The 18,413-nt window shown below is 37.0% G+C and overlaps 2 protein-coding genes across 13 annotated transcripts in view; both read right to left on the reverse strand.

The window, feature by feature from the left end:
* MPHOSPH10 (M-phase phosphoprotein 10) overlaps positions 1 to 18,413 on the reverse strand; it is a 1,076,704-nt gene that overhangs the window by 169,071 nt on the left and 889,220 nt on the right. The window lies entirely within an intron of this gene.
* Positions 1 to 18,413, reverse strand: part of FAM189A1 (family with sequence similarity 189 member A1) — a 105,377-nt gene that overhangs the window by 63,758 nt on the left and 23,206 nt on the right. The window contains exon 1 of one of the 12 annotated variants that reach the window (XM_046899304.1): positions 1,341 to 5,145. The exons of the other annotated variants lie outside the window; for them this stretch is intronic. Within the exon in view, the coding sequence (XP_046755260.1) occupies positions 1,341 to 1,361 (21 nt within the window). The 5' untranslated portion in view covers positions 1,362 to 5,145. Of the gene's footprint in view, positions 1 to 1,340; positions 5,146 to 18,413 lie in introns of those variants that run through there. 12 annotated transcript variants of the gene reach the window in all.

Here is an 18,413-nt window from a genome sequence, read left to right on the forward strand (position 1 = left end):
CTCGTAAACTCTGAACAAATTCTGCAGGCAATGGATTCAGTTACCAGTAAAATAAGCATACATATTGTTCATAAAAACTGAAGGAAACTCCTCCTTAGCCTTCTTCTAAGATACCAGACATAGCAAATAAAGGAAATTGCGGTTATCTTTAGCTCCTAAATTGCCTGAATAAGCACAATCAGTAGCTTCTGCATTTCCTTCCAAAGCACAGGACAATATGCATATAACATGTCAATTCAAATGTACACCAGTTCAAATATGCTGAAATAAACTATTTTTAGAGAGACAAAAAAGAGAGAGAAATATTACAATATTTAATTTAGAGAAATTAACTGTGCCACTAAAAGCACTGTGCATTCCTGCAAGGGTGGTGGAGGGGAAGCCAATCCCAACTGTTTAAATGAGCTCTAATAACAACTAAAATTAAAATGGAAACACTTGTCTAACAAGTTAGGTGTAATTGATAAAACTACCTCAATCACTTTATTTTGCAGAATAATAGATAGCTTCATACCATAAGAAAATATAAGTGCTTCCAGGTGACTTAAAATAGACAAGATAACAACCAAAGTAAATTAAGGCATAACCAAGGAAATTAAGGCATAACTGCAGAAGCAGGGCTTAATGGAGTTTCAAAGGAACTAATTAAGGGACAGACAAAGAATATCAACTGAGGAGAATATTGAAACAGCAAAGAATGTGGTGTGGTTTTCTTCATTCAAAGCGCTCATAAAAAGAAGCTTTACCTACAAACAAATGAAATAGTACTTTTTCATTTTTGGGCTGAAGAAGGCTCAAGGTAGACCTCTTTCTGAGACTGCTTTCTCACCACCCAAAAGGAGGCTGTAATGAGGATGTCAGTCTCTTTTCTCAGGTCACAGGTGGCAATGAAATGACCTCAAGCTGTGCCAGGTTTAGATTGGACATCGGAAAGAATTTCTTCATGGAAAGGCTGGTTAGGCATTGGAGCAGGTTGCCTAGGGAGGTGAAGAAGTCCCCATCCCTAGAGGTATTTAAGAGATGTGTGGATGTGGCACTTAGGGACACAGTTCAGTTACTTGGTAGTGCTAGGTTAGTGGTGAGACTTTATTATCTTAATGGCCTTTTCCAACCTAAATGATTCTATAACTCTATGATTCTAATCTTTGACAAGATTGAATGAAGTACATAAGAGAAATTTCAATTAATTAATTGTCTGTGATTCCCAATAAATTTAACAATGGCCACAGATAGACGTTACAGATGTATATGTACACCTTTTCAAAAATGCATGTTTTGTGAACCTGTATGTGAATGTGTATAAAGCAAAAGACCGTCTGAATGTCTGCTCCAGGACCTACCAATAAAATCACTATCCACATGGGGGAACTTCTTTCTCTCCATATGCAATACTCTTCTGTTTCAATTGATGCCCATTTGTCTCTTATCCCTCGATGTGCTGCTGTGAAGAACCCGGTATTTAGAAGAATATTAAACAGGCACAATTACCACAAAAGTCTTCAATTTTCATCTCAATCTAGATTAAAAAACTAGGTTGCAAAAATATTACTTGTCACACTTGAAGGAAGGCTTAACTTTAAAATTTCATAGCAGCAGATTTGTCAAGCTGGTGCAGAATAGTAACGTAAGAGGTGTCAAATAAGGGAATACTTTTATAAATGAGGAAAAATGTATACAGCTGTCAGTCACCTTTAACTGATCTTAATGACATGAATTCAGATGCAGTTAAGGAACTGTAAGTCCTTCCTCTTCACAGCTTTGGGACTCAAAACCTTCAGAAACTCAGATTTCATTTTCTCTTTTTCTTGTAAGACATTAAGGACATCAACCATCAGTACCAAAATTTCACAGCAAATCCAAGGGTATGTTAACATACTGTTAATGTATTTAATGTGCTGTGCTGGAAATGGAGCACAATGAACAAACTTTCTAAGTTGTTGCAAGTCTCTGTATCTCCTAAAAATTATCTCCTAAAATGTTTTTTAACACTTAGTAGAATTTTCCTATTTTCTATTTATTTTCTCCGGAAAATTAGAGGTCTTAAGGGCTAAAACATAGTTTTGACATGGGTGTCTTATGCAAAATAAAGACCTGTACTTTAAAATATCATTTTTTTTTTTTCACTCTCCAGACATTCCTAACATTTTGGAACGAACTCCTTCCATTTTGCATAGATCTTTTTAAAGAATAGCCAGATCAGGTGTTAAAGCAAGTTGATTTCAAAGACTGAGATGGAATATAATAAATTTCAAAAATATACAAGATAGTTCAAAAGAGAACAGTCAACTACTTTTCAAGTATATTAAGTGTAGAACGAGAAATAAATGGTTTTCGTTCATACTAAAAGAAATTTAAGGTAGATGCTAAAAATAATTTTCTAATGATTGACACATTTCAATCTTTGCAGAAGGGATAAGTTATGGAATTCCCACCACCAGAATTCACTAACAATCCAAACAGTGAGATGCACAAGGCAGCCGAATGGAAAGGGTGAAGCAGTAAGCTGCCCATTTCACTATCCCTAAGGAGGTCACTATGAGCTTCTCACATTTCTATCAGCATTGTCCAGCGCTTTATGCCTGCAAAGCACTACAGCAATTGTTTCTATTTGGAAGTGTTTGAAACCACTGACACCTTCCACCTTCGTTCCTCGAGAAGAGTACAGATTGCTGCAGCTTAATTTTGCCAATTGAAACATTCCAGGAAAACTGAAGTTCAATTTTACTTGAACAATTAAGTTGTCTTGATATCCCCAACTGTATTTTGGCCTAGTTCTACCGCTACTCCTAGGTGTTCTAGAGAAGGACTAAAACCAATGGCTAGATTCTCTTTAAGGATGGTGTTTTTGTGAAATCCCTCACAGCCCCAAAAATAGGCAGATAATTATTACACAAAATGCAAGTGTTAAATACGGTGGGGGTAAAGTCACAAAGATCACGTTCTCAGGGGCTTCAGAAGCAACACATTACTACCAGGAGCACTCACTTCAGCATCTGCAATCCATTCGCGTCCAACGATGGTAAGTGAAATACAAGTTACAAGTGAGAGAACTGTAACAGCACAGGACTTAGCTAAAAGGATACTTATTCCTCAAATCATCTACCAGAAATATTATTCTTAACTTCAATTGCATAGAAAGCAGGAAAGGTAAAGAAATTCTTGGGATGAGGGTGGTGGAAATGTATTAACAAGTATTAGAAGAAAATAATCACTTATATATATATTTCTATATGCATATACATACATGTGTACATTCCTGAAAACTGCAGAACAAATACAGAACAGCAGCATGATTTTGGAATGGCCCTTCAAAAAAGTCACCATAAATGATAGATACTGATGAAAACCACACCACACTGCCACATGTGCATAATGCTGAAAAAATCAGTCACAGGCTAAAGATTCGTTAGAACAGTCAATATAGATAGTTGTGCACTTATGCAAACTCCCTCCTCAACATGTATTTTATCACTAGAATCCAGGCACCACTCTCCTTTAAAGACTACAGTACAATGAAAACAAAGAACACAGATACCACCAGACAGCCTAATCAGAAGCAAACTTTACGGTGCATGATAAATACAACTAAAACAATAGTAACCAAAAAGCAACAATTCCAGAGTTGCTTCGAGCTAATTTCTAAAAACACCCAATATGTTCCAGTCTAACAAATACTGCACCACAGCTTCATCTCATTTACCCACTGTGAACCTAAAACTAATCTAATTCTAATTACCATGGAAACAGGAGCAGAGAAAATCCCTTGGTGGCCCACATGAACAGGACAGTAAGATTACCTACATATTGACACAGCTACCTGAATGCATTCAGAGCATGCAATTTTGATCTCATTTTAAGCTCCAGGGTGGGCTTCATTGTTTCATTTTTCTTCTCCTGTGAAATATACTTTATACCCATCACAAACCTGCTTGTTTCACATCTACAGTTTATTTACAGAAGTAAACAACGATTATAAAATTGCAGTACACTCACTAGCTAATATGTAGAAAAAGGACTTATCAAAAAATATTTTTTCCTTCTAAATAAAGAGAAGATCAAGGTCTGGAAGCAGACACATATATTATTCAAAAGTATATTTTCCAATTATGAACATAATGCTTATATGCTTTGCATTTATTATTCTTGTAAGCAATTCATATCTGTTGCGTTCAACTTCATTACAAAATGCAAACTGTATTGGAAAACTGTGGACAGGGGTAAGGTAAGTACAGAGATTATATGTCAGTGACTCATAACACATCTTAATTCTTAAAATTCTTAATTCTTAAAATCCTGCTTTTTATTAAACATTCACTGAACACACTGTTGCATTATTTTAAATGCCCCATAATATATTTAATGAGTTTAATGAGTTTAATGACAGCCATCGGAATAAAAATATTTAAACCAAAAGGAAACAAAGCAGTTTGCAACCAGTCCTTCATGCTTTCAAATTTGTTAGATCTCCAGACAAATCTGAAATAAACAGAGGACTGAAGACCTACTTCAATTCATGCCATTTCACAGTTGAAAAGCTTGAAATCAAAATAAGATCCATTGAGATAACGTAAGAGAGTGCATAAGAAGCTTTTGTGACAATTGCAGTTTTGGACAATCCTTTAAAATTTAAATGAGGATCCCCACAGACCCTGAGCAATCTCAGTCCTCTAGAATGACTTATGAATGAATCACAGAGCACTGTTACCACTGAATAACACCACCACTATTGCTTCTGCATAACCAGTCGCCATATGCCTAATGATTTTCAAAATAAAAGATAAAATAACTAATTATTTTAAAAACAATGGACTTGAAAAAAATGAATGTCTGTCTATACGTGCAATCCAACACCTCTACAATAGCTTACATTAACTCCAGATGGCTTGCTGATCCTTTGAAGCAGACAGGTTCTACTGAGGTAGCAACCCAAAGCTTAATTAAAGTGCAGTGAACAACAACAAAATCATAATAAGTGTAATTGTAAACAGTTTGTCCACGATGGTAAATTTGTATGTATGCACTGCACAATATTTCCTCATCTGAATATATTCTTGACCTTTAATGTGCAGTCCAAGCAACAGGTAACAAGGATGACTGCTATGAGAATAAAAACCCTCCTCTCCCTGCCCCTCCATCCCCTCCCCCATCAAAAAAAAAAAAAAAGAAAAAAGAAAAAAAAAAACTTTTACTGAATTTCCTTTTGAAAAATATTGGTAGATTTTACATTCTCTGTAATTGTATTGTAGTAAAACTTCTTCAAGGCCTGAAAATGTGAACACTACTCCCGTAACAAAAGATTCCATGCTTTTTCCACTATAAAGGCAGTTTCTAAGATCTTACCCAGCTATGAGGACATCACTTCCAGAATTCTCATTTTATGTTTCAGTTAACAAAGAGAATTATGACATCCGTTATGCTGCTGTGACAAAGAAAATATTGTGATAAATTTCTTTAGGCATTTTCCTAATCTGTTTTCACACCAATCTTGACTTGTATCATCAACTCAGTACAGAATATTATTCTAGAAATGTTGTTTTCCAGTAGCATTAGGAAAACACTAATCAGATTTTTGCTGCTGGGCTCTGCCAACAATTATACGAATGAAGACTGAAATTGCTTTAGATAAGTGAAATGAGAAGATGGCTCTTTCAATTACTGACACAATTCCTCAAGGGATGAAACCTGAGGTGCATCGTAAAGCAATCTAAACATCAAGAATAACAGTATTTTCTTTGCCTCATATGTAGAAGACCTTCCAAATGCAGACAAACTTGCTTCTGCATACCTCCGGCACACAAGAAACTCCAGTTCTTGGGATCATGTGAGCCTATATTTCTAATCACACTGCCACAAGGGTGCATGAAGGAAGGCTAACCAAGAAGTAATAAGTCTTGTACTCTAATGAGCGTGATTACTGATTAAGGCACAGGGTCATCCTTCAGGTGTAATAATAAGAATGTTAAGGATGAACAGACTCAGACAAGAGATAGAAAGAGTCACTGAAAATATTAAATGGTTGTATTAGATGCATGCCGTCTCTGTATCTTGCCTACAACACTTGTCACACTTCCAATGAAAACTGTATACAGTACATCATCTATCACATTTTCTAAAACACCCTTTGGAGGCAACTGTAAGCATAACAGACTGGTAGTCACCACATCCAAAAACATATCACATGCCAAAATAAAGAAAGAAAGAAAGAGAGAGAGAGAGAAAGGATGGATGAGTTAATATAAGCACAGGTTTAATGTCATGATGTCTTCCAAACAGATAAAACAGTTATAAAGACAGATTTCATGTCTTTTACATTATCTCCAACTACGTGTGTAATTTTTTTCAGTTATTTGTCTCAAAGGATCTCATTATTTTAGAAGGTCCAATCAAGTTAACTTATTAGTGTTAATTAGCAGAGTGAATATACCTGAATCCCAGCATTTCTCTTGCTCAAATTTAAAATTTCTGTTTTTAGAAAAAAGCAACCATAATTGCTACTTAATTCAGTTACATATTAACAATAAGAAGTCTTATTGAGTATCAGAAACTCAACATGCATCTCAAGGTTAAGCTGTTACATAAAATACAGCAAAGCATGAAACGCTTTCAATGGCAAGTAGCAAGGACGCTAGCATGAAGTCTATGCAGTATTTAAACCTTCCTCCCTGACAGGATAACAGCGAATCAATTGCAGCATAACATGATTTAAAAATATAAATTCACACACACTCCCTGAAGCTAGGAAAACATCTTTATTTTTTGAGTATTACCAACCTCCTAGTGTTTCAAACCTCTATGTGCAGGCTAACTACACAGGCTGAGCAGCTATATTTTTAAGGATTAATTCAAAGCTACAGAGTATGTAAAACTAACAGTTTTAGAGCCTTATGCTCAATATTTACTAACAGTACCCAGTCAGCAGCACTTCAGCTCTCACCTGCATATGCTGCCTAATGTGCCTCAACTACCACCTGAAGACAGTAATTAAAAGCCTACGCCTCTCTATCCAGTGGCCCAACTGCAGAGACATTTCCCATTTGTGCCAACTGCTACACTGTTTGTTTGGTTTGTAAAAATGCTCAGATGCTTTTCCTGCTTCTGAGTAAAAAAAATGCAGGGACACCTCTGCTTCAAACTGAGCTTCATACATTTTACAACAGCTACAGCAAACTTCACAGGGTAATGGAATTGAGTAAATCTGAAGGTGCAGATTTCAGCCACGAGTCCCATGTTCCTTGAGCCCATTGCAAACACACCCTTCCAGGTCAGCAAAATGCTTGTGCAAAAGGCATCGTTATTTCTTTCTTGCTTTCTAGAGATGTTTTAAGAAATGCAGTAAAAATTACCTCTCACCTTCCATTAATTGGTTGAAGATCAAAACCTCCATCTTCCAATTCAGTTTTTCCTTAGAACACCCTGCAAGCTGCCTACACCTCCTCTATTTGGCAGGTTTCTTTTAAACTCTATAGAAATGTCTCCTGAAATACACCAACTCCAACCTGCAGTTTCATTTCATCTTCCTTTTCAAAGGAGCCTCACTGAAAATATTTTCCATTTTCCCTTTCTACTTTTTAATCCTCCCTCCTCTGTACATGTGCATATAGAAATATTCAGATAGAAACCAGAAACCCAATATTCTCAGTGCATTCCATTAATATTCCTTGCTTTCAAGTGTCACAAGAGCTATATGTTTCAAACACACTAACACATTTATGTTTCTAATATATGTACAGATGTATATAAACAATGATAATTACCTATACCTTTAAAAACAGAAGTTAGTAATAAAATCCTTCTATTTCACAGTCATATGTGTGTTCTCAAGCACAACTGTATACGTAACTAGGTTGTTTCTTCCAAATGTACTAATCAAGGAAGATGAGAAGGGTAAAATCTAGCTACTCTTTAAATGAGACCTTTATATTTGGCAAAGTTTTGTGTGACTAGTCAATCTTCAAAGCTTTTGATTTTTCTGTTCACCCCTCCCTATTACTGTAATTAAGACTTCTACTGAGTACAGGACATGTAGCATGCAAGGGTGTTTGGGAGATTCACGTTGCAGACCCATCACAGTAATCCTCAGGTAAAGACCACAAGAAGCACCTGACCACTGGCAGAACAAAGAGGCTTGCAGCCGAGACAGTGCAATTAATTTTAGAAATCATAAAAAGATCAGCTTAAGGTTTTTGTGCCACCTGAAGTCCTCATCTTTTATTAAGCAGTACAGCAAAATAAATTCTAGACACAGGGTTTTACTTCATGCAAGTATCCACAGAATATTTCATTACTTATTATTTAATTGTTTTTCTGAAGGCACAGCAAATGCACTTTCAATTAAAATTGCAAGGAATGAAAACATGAGTTTGTCATTTTGAAAAATTCCATGCTAAAAATAGCATGTGACCTAATATCATGCTTACCGAATATGAAAAATTATGCTGTAAAAATGCAAACCCATCATACAGTATGGCTTCACTAAAAGCAAAGATTTTTTTTAATTTATTTTTAATTAAACTAATCTGCACAACCCAACAGCAATCCAAGTCATTCTGGTTTTCTGCTTACTTTTTACAGACAGTACTGGAAAACTATCTAGTACACTAGTCCTTACCTCATTAAGTAAAAATATCTCTTTTCCATAGACTACAACACCAAGTTTCACATTACCTCACTGACATGAAACATACTCAGCACTGATACTTCGCCTTATCTTTACAAAAGACATAGGTTTGATCGGGTACATCTATACTAAGAATGTTCCTCATCATCTACACCCAAATCAAACCCTATCTCAAACAGCTTCTGGCTCAGACAAGATCAGGATTCACTTCCTCCACCTGGGCTTCTCCACCCTGGGTGCCACAGAATGGCAATGCTGATGCACCAGGCTGCAGGAGCTGGTGCCATTCAGTGTGCTCCCTGCTCAGAGTCCCGGACAGCAGGGCGTACTGCGGCACCTCCTGACACAGCCTGTCTGTAGCAAACTGTGAATGCCAATACAAAGTCAAACAGCCTGAAGAATAATGTACTGCATTTAGAACTAATGCTCTGAAGTATTCTATTCTTAGTTCTGATTAATTATGATTTAAGACTTGAAATACATTATTTTAGACATGCTAGATACAAAGCATAAGAAGTCTATTGTGTGACAACCCTTGTGACTTTTATGAAAATCTATTTCAAATTGGAAAGAAACAACAAACAACCTAGAAGTAGAACAGAAGTAGAACAGTGTATCATTCCAACAACACGTTCAAACCACCCCTGAAGATCAACAATGCCACCGCAAGAAAAATGAGCTATGGCATTCCATTTTGTGATGAAAGCCATCAAGCTCATTGAGGAGAATGCACATTATTAGAAAAATCTAGCTGAGAGTTGTTTTTGCATCAAGTTCTTTGGCAGCGTGCTGACATGCACTTAGAGCTCAACACTTCACAACTACAGAAGTTTAGTTGTCTTCTGGTGTAATCCGGTATGCAACATGCCACCAAAACTTAAGCCAAATATCAAGAAAGGGTGAAAAAAAGTAGCAATAACAAAACAAAACAAAAAATCCAATTCTAATTCTAATATAGGCTTTTTAGATGTCAGCCAGCAACAGATTTCAGCAGCATGCAATAGGATATTTCATGCAATAGAATATTTTAATTAAATGAAGTATTTGGGCAGTGCTAGCACAAGCGCTGAATAAAGCATAACCTCCCAAAATCAAAACCCACAGCCATTCTGTGTGTAAGTGGGAAGTGGGGAAAGGGAAAATCCTAGAAACACAGAGTTCTTTTTATTGTGCAACAGATTCACATTGATTTCTGATGCACAGCACCACACTCATTTGAACAGCAATTTATTGTTTATGATTTTTCATAAACAATACCAGAACGCTTGGGCACTGAATCATTACAGACAGAAACTCCTCATGCACAGCACCAGCAGTGAAGCCATGCTAGATGATCATGTGTGGGGAGACGAACAGTACGTAGAATGTGTTGTCTTCCCTATCGCAGTGCTGGTATCCACCAACTTTTACCATTGCGCCTCCACCCACCCCAATGGCATTGCATCACACGCTCCATTCCCTCTGTCACTGACATTTGAGCACAGGGGTGTGGGGCCAGAGATAAGGGCCAGATTGGGTGGTCTCCTGCCACAGGAGTGGACCACACTGTTCAGAGAACAGCACAGCACCCTTGACCCCATGCTGCCCTCCCTGCACCAGAAGCTCTCTGTCATCCATGGGAAGTCAGATCATCAGAGAGCCTCTTCCTGCACTGCCTCTGTAAGCTGGGGCTGGACAGGGATGCCATGTTCTAATGCATAGAGCTCAGCACAAGACCTGTCGCCACACCACTCATCGACTGGCTGATCTGTAATGTCGTCAGCTGCTGCAGATGGAAGGCCCAGAGGCTGCAGGGCCTTGAAGATGAGAGCATTCTCAGCAGGCAGGAGGACAGCCCTGCATCTGCCGCCCCAGAGGACCCCCATCCCTCGAGCAACAACCTCCAACAGCTCCGCAGTTTCAGTCATGCTCCCCAGGACATCCAGTGGGGTCCTTCACAGGGTGCTGGCGAGCTCCCTGCTGCACTCAAACCATGGGAAGTGGGAGCAGCCCCACAAGGAGCCAGGGCAGGAGGCAGCAGGTTTCAGTGCTCAGGGCTGCAGCCACAGGCACTCTGCTCCCATCTAGGGAGGGAAGTGCTCCTCTAAGGGGTCCCCAACACCCTGAGAAGAGGAGGGCCAGCAGTGCCCAGGGTGCTCCCCAGCCCTGCAAGAGGCCGACGCCTCAGTGCTTCTAGCAGGGCTTCCACTTATTTTTAAATAAAAAAATTAAATAACTTTAAAATTACAACCATTCCATAGACAGTCTTGTTCTTACCCAAACCAGAGCTGGTGCAGCCACGTGCACGCTACTGCTCCCTCGAGGTACTTAAAAGACATGCAGATGGGGAACCTGGGACATGATTCAGTGGTAGACCTGGCAGTGATAGGTTAACAGTTGGACTTAAGGATCTTAGAGATCTGTTCCAACCCAAATGATTCTATGATTCTGTATACAACAGAGCACACCAACTACACATACAAAGTAGTAATTGCATCTAACAACACATAAGAACGCAAATACTGATCCTGTCAACATATGAAGCTCACCTTGAGGCACTTCATCAAAGTATTAGCATAAAATTCTTCGCCATGACTTGAGTCAGCACAGCACAGTGCCCTCCCCATTTCCTGGTTTCAGCCCATGCAATGCCGATTGCACGCTGGTGGGGAAGAGCTGCCACCATGATGGCATGAAGCAGGGAGGGGCTGCAGGATGGGCTGGGCTGCACCGCCTAGTGCCACATGTTGGAAACACCTGCTTTAGGCTGATCAGCGTTACATTCTCACTGTATTATAAAACATACTTCAGCTTATTTAAGCAACACAAATAAATTCTTGTGTGTCCTATTTACAACCTGCATATTATTTAGAACGTTAATAAATTCTTTTGGAGAAAGAAAATCCTTAGTGCGTACATGCCATAATCACAATGAAATCAACAGAGCTTCAAGAATTCTCCTTCCCATCCTGTAAGTTTTTTTTTTTTTTGCCTTAATGAAGCAACATCTGTATCATCATAACAGTGATTCAGACAAACTAGAAACAGAATTGATTTAGGTTAGATTAAGATGGCTTCACCTACCTTTTTTCAGTTCCCTGTTCTAATAATGTGACTTGTTTAACTCTCTTGAGAACTCAGTGACAGATATTTTAAAACACCTTCTTAAGTATCTCCTGAGAAATCACAATAACTTCACTACTGATTTCTCGTCCCAATACAATTCCCACACTCAATGCTTGTGTTACTGTGGCTTGGCTGACCATAGACTCAACAAAACAGTAACATGCTGACTTTCATCAAAGAAAGTATGTCCCCACTTCAGTTGTTTTTAGACATTTTATTCATTAGAAGAGGCTAAACTGAAAATAAGAAAGGCTGACTAACAATTATTTGCAAGGAATCTAGCACCACTATTTCACATGCATAGACATTCAGCGTACCAAAAAAAAAAAAAAAAAAAAAAATCAAGCAAGGCAGGAGCATAAGATGCCTGGATTTTTAACAAGATTCTGACACCTTTAACTTGTATTTTAAAAGTAACTTATACTTTTAGACTCCTAAATCAGATGTTTTTGAAAATTAGCTTTCCAATCAAAAAATGTAATAGGATGGTATTCCAGGAGGTAAGCATCAGCTGTCTTTTCTAAACGTACTTCCTCTTAATAAGGTCAAGTTTATAATAGAAAGGGGTGGTAACTTAGCTTGTAAAATCTGTTTCTAAAAGTATCTTCTTACTAGAGGAAAAAAAAAAAAAACTATTGTGAGTTACCATCTCAGAAGAGAAATCTTTATTTTTAAGCTACAGAATGATGAGAGATGAACCTCTTCAAATGTGCTCTGTCCAGCAGCATTTCTTTGAACACAGTGATAAAGTTGACGGGAAAGCAATGACAGCAATAGTCATCCTGACAAAGTCTTCAGGTATCAAAAGCACTGAATGTTTAAAAAACAGCAATAAAGTAATGCAAATATCAAGCAAGCTGGTGGGAAGGACGGGGAATAGTATACTGGTAAAGAGTAGTCTGTAAATCACAAAATCAAAGAATCACAGCATTGTAGGGGTTGGAAGGGACCTCTAGAGATCATCAACTCCAACCACTCTGAAAAGCAGGCTCCCTATGTTAAAGCTGCATTAATAGACAATGTTTTATAATCTGTGCTATTTCTCTTCCATCAGTATTCTGAAAACATGAGACTAATTTCCTGTAATTTCCACAGCTTACATTTCAGTCAGGTTTTCTATACATAGTAGCCAACAGATCCCAGCTCAAAACAGACTTTGTACATTTGAAATTACACATACAAGGTCTAGACTAGAATTCCAGAGATGAAACCTTCCTAGTCTCTCACATGCTCTAGCATAATCTGATATTGGCCAATCTCTGACACTCGTAACACACACATAAGAACCTTACACATACTGTGTATATGCAGTACGTACACATAAAGTTGCCATGGCTATAAGTTAGAAACTAATGAGCTGCAGCCATGCAGTTATGTCGAACGCACAGACAGCAGAAGTGAAAATGAAGTCTATGCAACCAGTACCTTCTATCCTTCTATCTACTTGGCTTAGACAGTTCAAAACAGTGTCCGAACGCAAACAGACAGACAAAGGCAAGGGGGTGGGCAGTGGGGAGTAGGTAAGGGAAGCAGAATAAACTGAGCATGAAAAGTAAAAAAAATAGTTGTCAACAAATGCCCCAGAAGTAGAAGTCAAAAGGATCTCATGCAAACTAAGGGGAAATGAAGACTGGAGGTTGAAGAGAGAGTGCTTGCAAATGAGAGGTAGAAGATGTATGCAATTTTAAGGCTTAAAGAAACAGGATAGGATAGAAAGTTGAAAGGGTAAAAGCCCATGTCTTCTTGTAGTTCACCTCCAAAGACCCGAATTCCCAAATTGCACTATTCCTCCTATGTCCACAATTCATCCACCATATAAGCCTCTTTTGGTGTTTCTTTTTGTTTTGTTTTAAACAATGTTTTACATTTCCACATACACATAAAATCAACTGCACAATATTGAATTTGTAGACAGATATACATAAATTTGTAGTGCAATATGATTCACTAATTCTTAATACCCTTTTTCAGAGAACACGTGCCTCACACAGCAGACATGCTCAAAATATGAATCAGTTTCATGCTGCATGGATTTTTCTATGGCACATCCTCTTCATTCCTAGAGAGACTGAAACTTGGTGAAGAAGGAAGAAAAAATGCTTCAATAAATTCCAGGGGGATTAGCCTCTATGTTTTTCTTAGAAAAGTTCTGAACTTTCTGATCTAAGTGACCTAAATTAAATTCATTTTTCAGCTTCCCTACTGCCCCAAACGTTTTTAACTTGTTGCGGAAGAACAGCGGTTTTAAAAAGCTGGTATGAAAACGACACACCAGGATTCTGGGTAAAAGAACTTAACAAGAACTGAACTAGCAATCCAGTGCTGCTGAAATACTCGACTACCAAGTATTTTTAACAGCATTTCACTGTTTAGCTTTATGTTAGTTAAAGGGAAGGTTAGAGTAAGCTGGGCATTATGGCTACTGGCAAAATCTGAAAGCGAAGATAAATATTAAGCCTGTATGTCCAGCTGCCACCAAAGGCTTATTCCCATGGGACTACTTCTGTAAGAGTTGTGGCTGTTAAAGTCTGTACTTAAATGGTCTGTTTTTGAATCTAACTGATTCACGTAGGCAATGGATGGATTTCACTAATTTTTCCCAATATTTAAGAAGACAAACAACAAATAACTTAGCATCCAATGAGATACAGCCTCTCGTAGCTGTAAAATATTACAGAAGACATCAACTATAAAACTCAAGCATTCCTAACAACCATGAAACAGCAGAACAGCAGAAAAATAGCTAACAATCCTTAGTTTTAAATGTTTCTTAATAATACCCACTTCAAAGTTGTATCATTACAAAATACAATTCGCAAACATAGTTAGAAAACCCATTGAAAGTTTTCATTTTTCACATCACTTGTGCTTATAAAAACCAACAGCAGACACAAATGCCAGTATTAATTCTAAATGTTCTAATATATTCTACAATTTGATATAATTTCTTTAATATTTGTAGATTTACTACATCAATATTTTTCCAAATCCTAAGAATGTTTTTTTTCATAACAAAGTGAGTTTGAATACTCACTATTGATATTTTGTCAGTAATGGTGACAGTATAGTACTATTTTAAGACAGTCTTTCTAAGCCTGCAAATACAAAAAGAAGGTTATTTACTTGGGTAATGGCTAACCACAACAATTCTCATTGGATATCAGCTTGTTTAATTTCATAATGCAATTAAAATGTAGCCAGAAGTAAAATCTTTCTTCTTCTCTGGGGGAAACTCATCTAAACTTTTCCCAAGACAATATGACAAGAAAAAGTGTAGCCTGTTCTGGCTGATATACTTTTGTGACAGTACAATGAAACAGATTTCCATGCTTTCAGTTCAGCTTTCAACTTGAAAAGACCTCACAGCACTGCTACCAAGGATGTAATAGAACCAGAGTGCACAGGATGTACAGAACAATGACTACCTTCCAACTTTCCTTTGTAATTATTTCTTAACTTTCTTCCCCTTTATGCTGCTAAGAAACAGAAGTCTAAATATTTCCCTCTAGAACCAAGTGAAACATGTTTCTACATAAATATACAAATAAAGTGAGGTTTCCATTTTCTGTCAATGTATCTTCAAGAGTATCAAAGGAAAATTACAGTGATGTCTTTAAGGTGAATTTAACTATCAAAGTGTTATCTCATAAAGGGATAGGGAATAATGATTAATTAAACTAAATAATTATTTCCTTTACTTTTGATAATTTCTGTCAAATTATTCACATTTCAAAAGGAATAGAAGAATAGGTCAGAACTGAATGTATCTCAGAGTACAGAAGTTCAGAATATACAAATATCTGTGGATGACAGACACAGCCATAAGTGTACTGTCTAACTAAAGGAAAAAACTCCTAAAACATTACGGAATGTGTTACTACAATTCTCTTTTGCAAGTTCATTCTATATTCCATAAGGAATATTTATTAAAGAATTTTGGGAAGACATAAAAATAAAAATAAATCAAGAATTTAGAAGTAATGATCCCCAGAATCCCTCAAATCATATCAATTACCACAAGGAGTTCCAGTTCCCCAGTGAGTCCCAGTAATATTTCATTCTCATTTTCAGTAAGCAGCAATAGCATTTAATTTGAATTACAAACTCCTCAATTATAATATCCAACTACAAAAAGTCCCCAAGACATCTATGACTTCCATTTAATTTTACAAGAATATAAAATGAATCTGCAAGCCATCAATACAATTAAGTAATATTACCACTTGTAAATCAAAGCTTTTTGAAAGTATCTTAGAAATGTTTGCAAGGAAAACCCACTACATCCCAGCTATCACACTAAGAAAAATAATGCTTTTATGTATTTAATGTAAACTCCAGGAAAGAAAAAAGCAATCCTTTGTTTGACTGATATTAGAGTAACTTGGTATTACCATCAGAATGAATGCATCAGAACTGTTCTTTAGGGATCACAAGAGCAGTAGGTAGGGTAGCATGAGAACTTACCCATAACAACAATATTCTTTTTATAAAGAAGTCAGCCACTAAAATAATCAACTTATGCTTTCAGGGAAAATATTTCTGCATCAAAAAAAATATAAAAAAAATTATGGTCATATCTAAAATCAGAAGAATTTAGAAGTGGGAGGAAATTCTGAGCTTGGAAGTAGGTTAAGCAGAATTTCAGACCTATAAAACATATGGCCTGGGTATTTCTTCAGCTGTGTAATTTTTTGTTTGGACTTGAATTTTGAAGTGAAATTTAATGTTTGTGGTAATGTGTTAATAAAGAGGAAAAGCATACACAATCACTGAGAATAGAGGACACCATACTTTCAGGTACACCAGTAAAATGAAGTTTGTCATTTTATCAAAAACTTGTTGCTCAAGTGTATGGCAAGTTATATACAACTACTTGTATAATCCTTTCTGAGTAAAAACAAAACTAGTATGGAGAGCAGAGATCCAAACTGAAACAGGAACCTGGTAATAGCTGGGAGCCAGAAAACCAGTAACCTGTCCAATACATTTACCTGAGAGATTTTTCCTTTTAAACTTCTCTTTATTTATGCAGCATACTGACAAGTACACAGGGAAATCATCTCAATGCAGACTGAAAAGTAACAACCATCAAACAATCTCTAAACCAATTAAAAAAAAACTCCTTCAGCTCTTGACTGTAGAAGAGCATAAAAACAAGACTACAGACAACTCAAATATGAGTCTCAATACAATAGCACATTGGTGCTCATGCACACACGGGCATCTGTATTTAGTTTTAGGTAAATGCATTTTGCAGAGCTGAATTCAGCAAGTGCTGAATTGGCCTGAATATGTGACAGAGCTGATTATCAAGTGACTAGCTTTACAAGAACAAATAACCAAAACATGAGTGTCAAACCACTACACTGAGAATACGACCACCTTGATGAAGCACCCTGACATAGTGCTGGTGATCCATCAGGAAACATAAAATGCCTCAATCCTGCACAGTCACTTTAAAAGCTCCAGGCAATTCCCCAAAAACTCCACTCATTTCAGCTACTTGAGCTGCTGTTGAGAAGCAAAATCAGGGATGGACAGTATCTGCATGGGTTTAGAGCCCTGTTATCCTGAGCCAGACTAGCAAACGCTGTATTTATCAGTCACGTGATGCAAGACAAGCCTAGATAACAAGATCAGAATTTCAGAGACCAAACAAAACACACTTTTGCAAAAAATGACTTTGGAATCAAAGAGATTTCTATAAGAGAGCTGGGATACACAAAAGCAGGGAGTTATAACTGAAAGTCAATTTGATCTCTAAGATGGCATAGACATCCTCAATTAATCACAGTTTCTGGTACATGAAGTACTCTACACAGAAGCAGTAGGAAACTGAAAATTAAAGAATCATAGTGCTGTTAGGAACAAAAGGCAATGATTGATATGCAGTATTCAGTCACTATGAGTGTAGATCAGGGCAAAAAAAATGGTGGGAATCTTTTTTATTTTAAAATTCTCTCAATAAATTCTAGTAAAATATTAAATTACTCTCCAAGTGAAACTATTTCTGTTTCCCAAGGTTGGTAAAGAAAGTCTTTATATTCTCCATCATGTTTGAATTTCAGCATACAAAGGAACTTTCATCTGTATCTCGTCACCCCACATTAAGTCAGAATTTCTTTTCTACTCTCTGTGAAAGTGTTCCCATACAGTACAGATTCTCCTTAGCAACACAGAGCATGAAAACTTGGTGTGACTTTGCACTGGCCAAACTAGCGTCACATACCATAATGCCATATACTTTTCTGCATACATGAGGTTATGAACAGCGAGACAATAACTACAGGCACCACTTGAACTACTGGCTGGTCTAATGGCACAAAGAAAAGATGAGACAGTATCAAAGGGAGAAAATACAAAAGAAAAAGTTGAAGAGATGTTTTTTATTTTAATTTTTTTCAAATAGTAGGCTTCTCCATTTGGAAAATCAACAACTATTAACACTACCATAGGTCCTCTCAAAGTCCCATGCTTCAGGCACTCTCCAACTGACTCAGCAAAGAGTTATCTTAACACAATGCCGCAAAATTTAACAAACTTGTAAAACTTTTTGAAGTGCTTTGAGCACCTAATACCACATGTCAGATTCTGCTTTTACTTTGTTATCATAAACAAATTATACTGTACTTTCTCTGAACTATTTCAGAACAGACAACTTTATAAATTAATATTCATCTCAACAGCAGTT

The sequence above is a fragment of the Gallus gallus genome, chromosome 10 (assembly GCF_016699485.2).
Source record: "Gallus gallus isolate bGalGal1 chromosome 10, bGalGal1.mat.broiler.GRCg7b, whole genome shotgun sequence".
Taxonomy (NCBI): domain Eukaryota; kingdom Metazoa; phylum Chordata; class Aves; order Galliformes; family Phasianidae; genus Gallus; species Gallus gallus.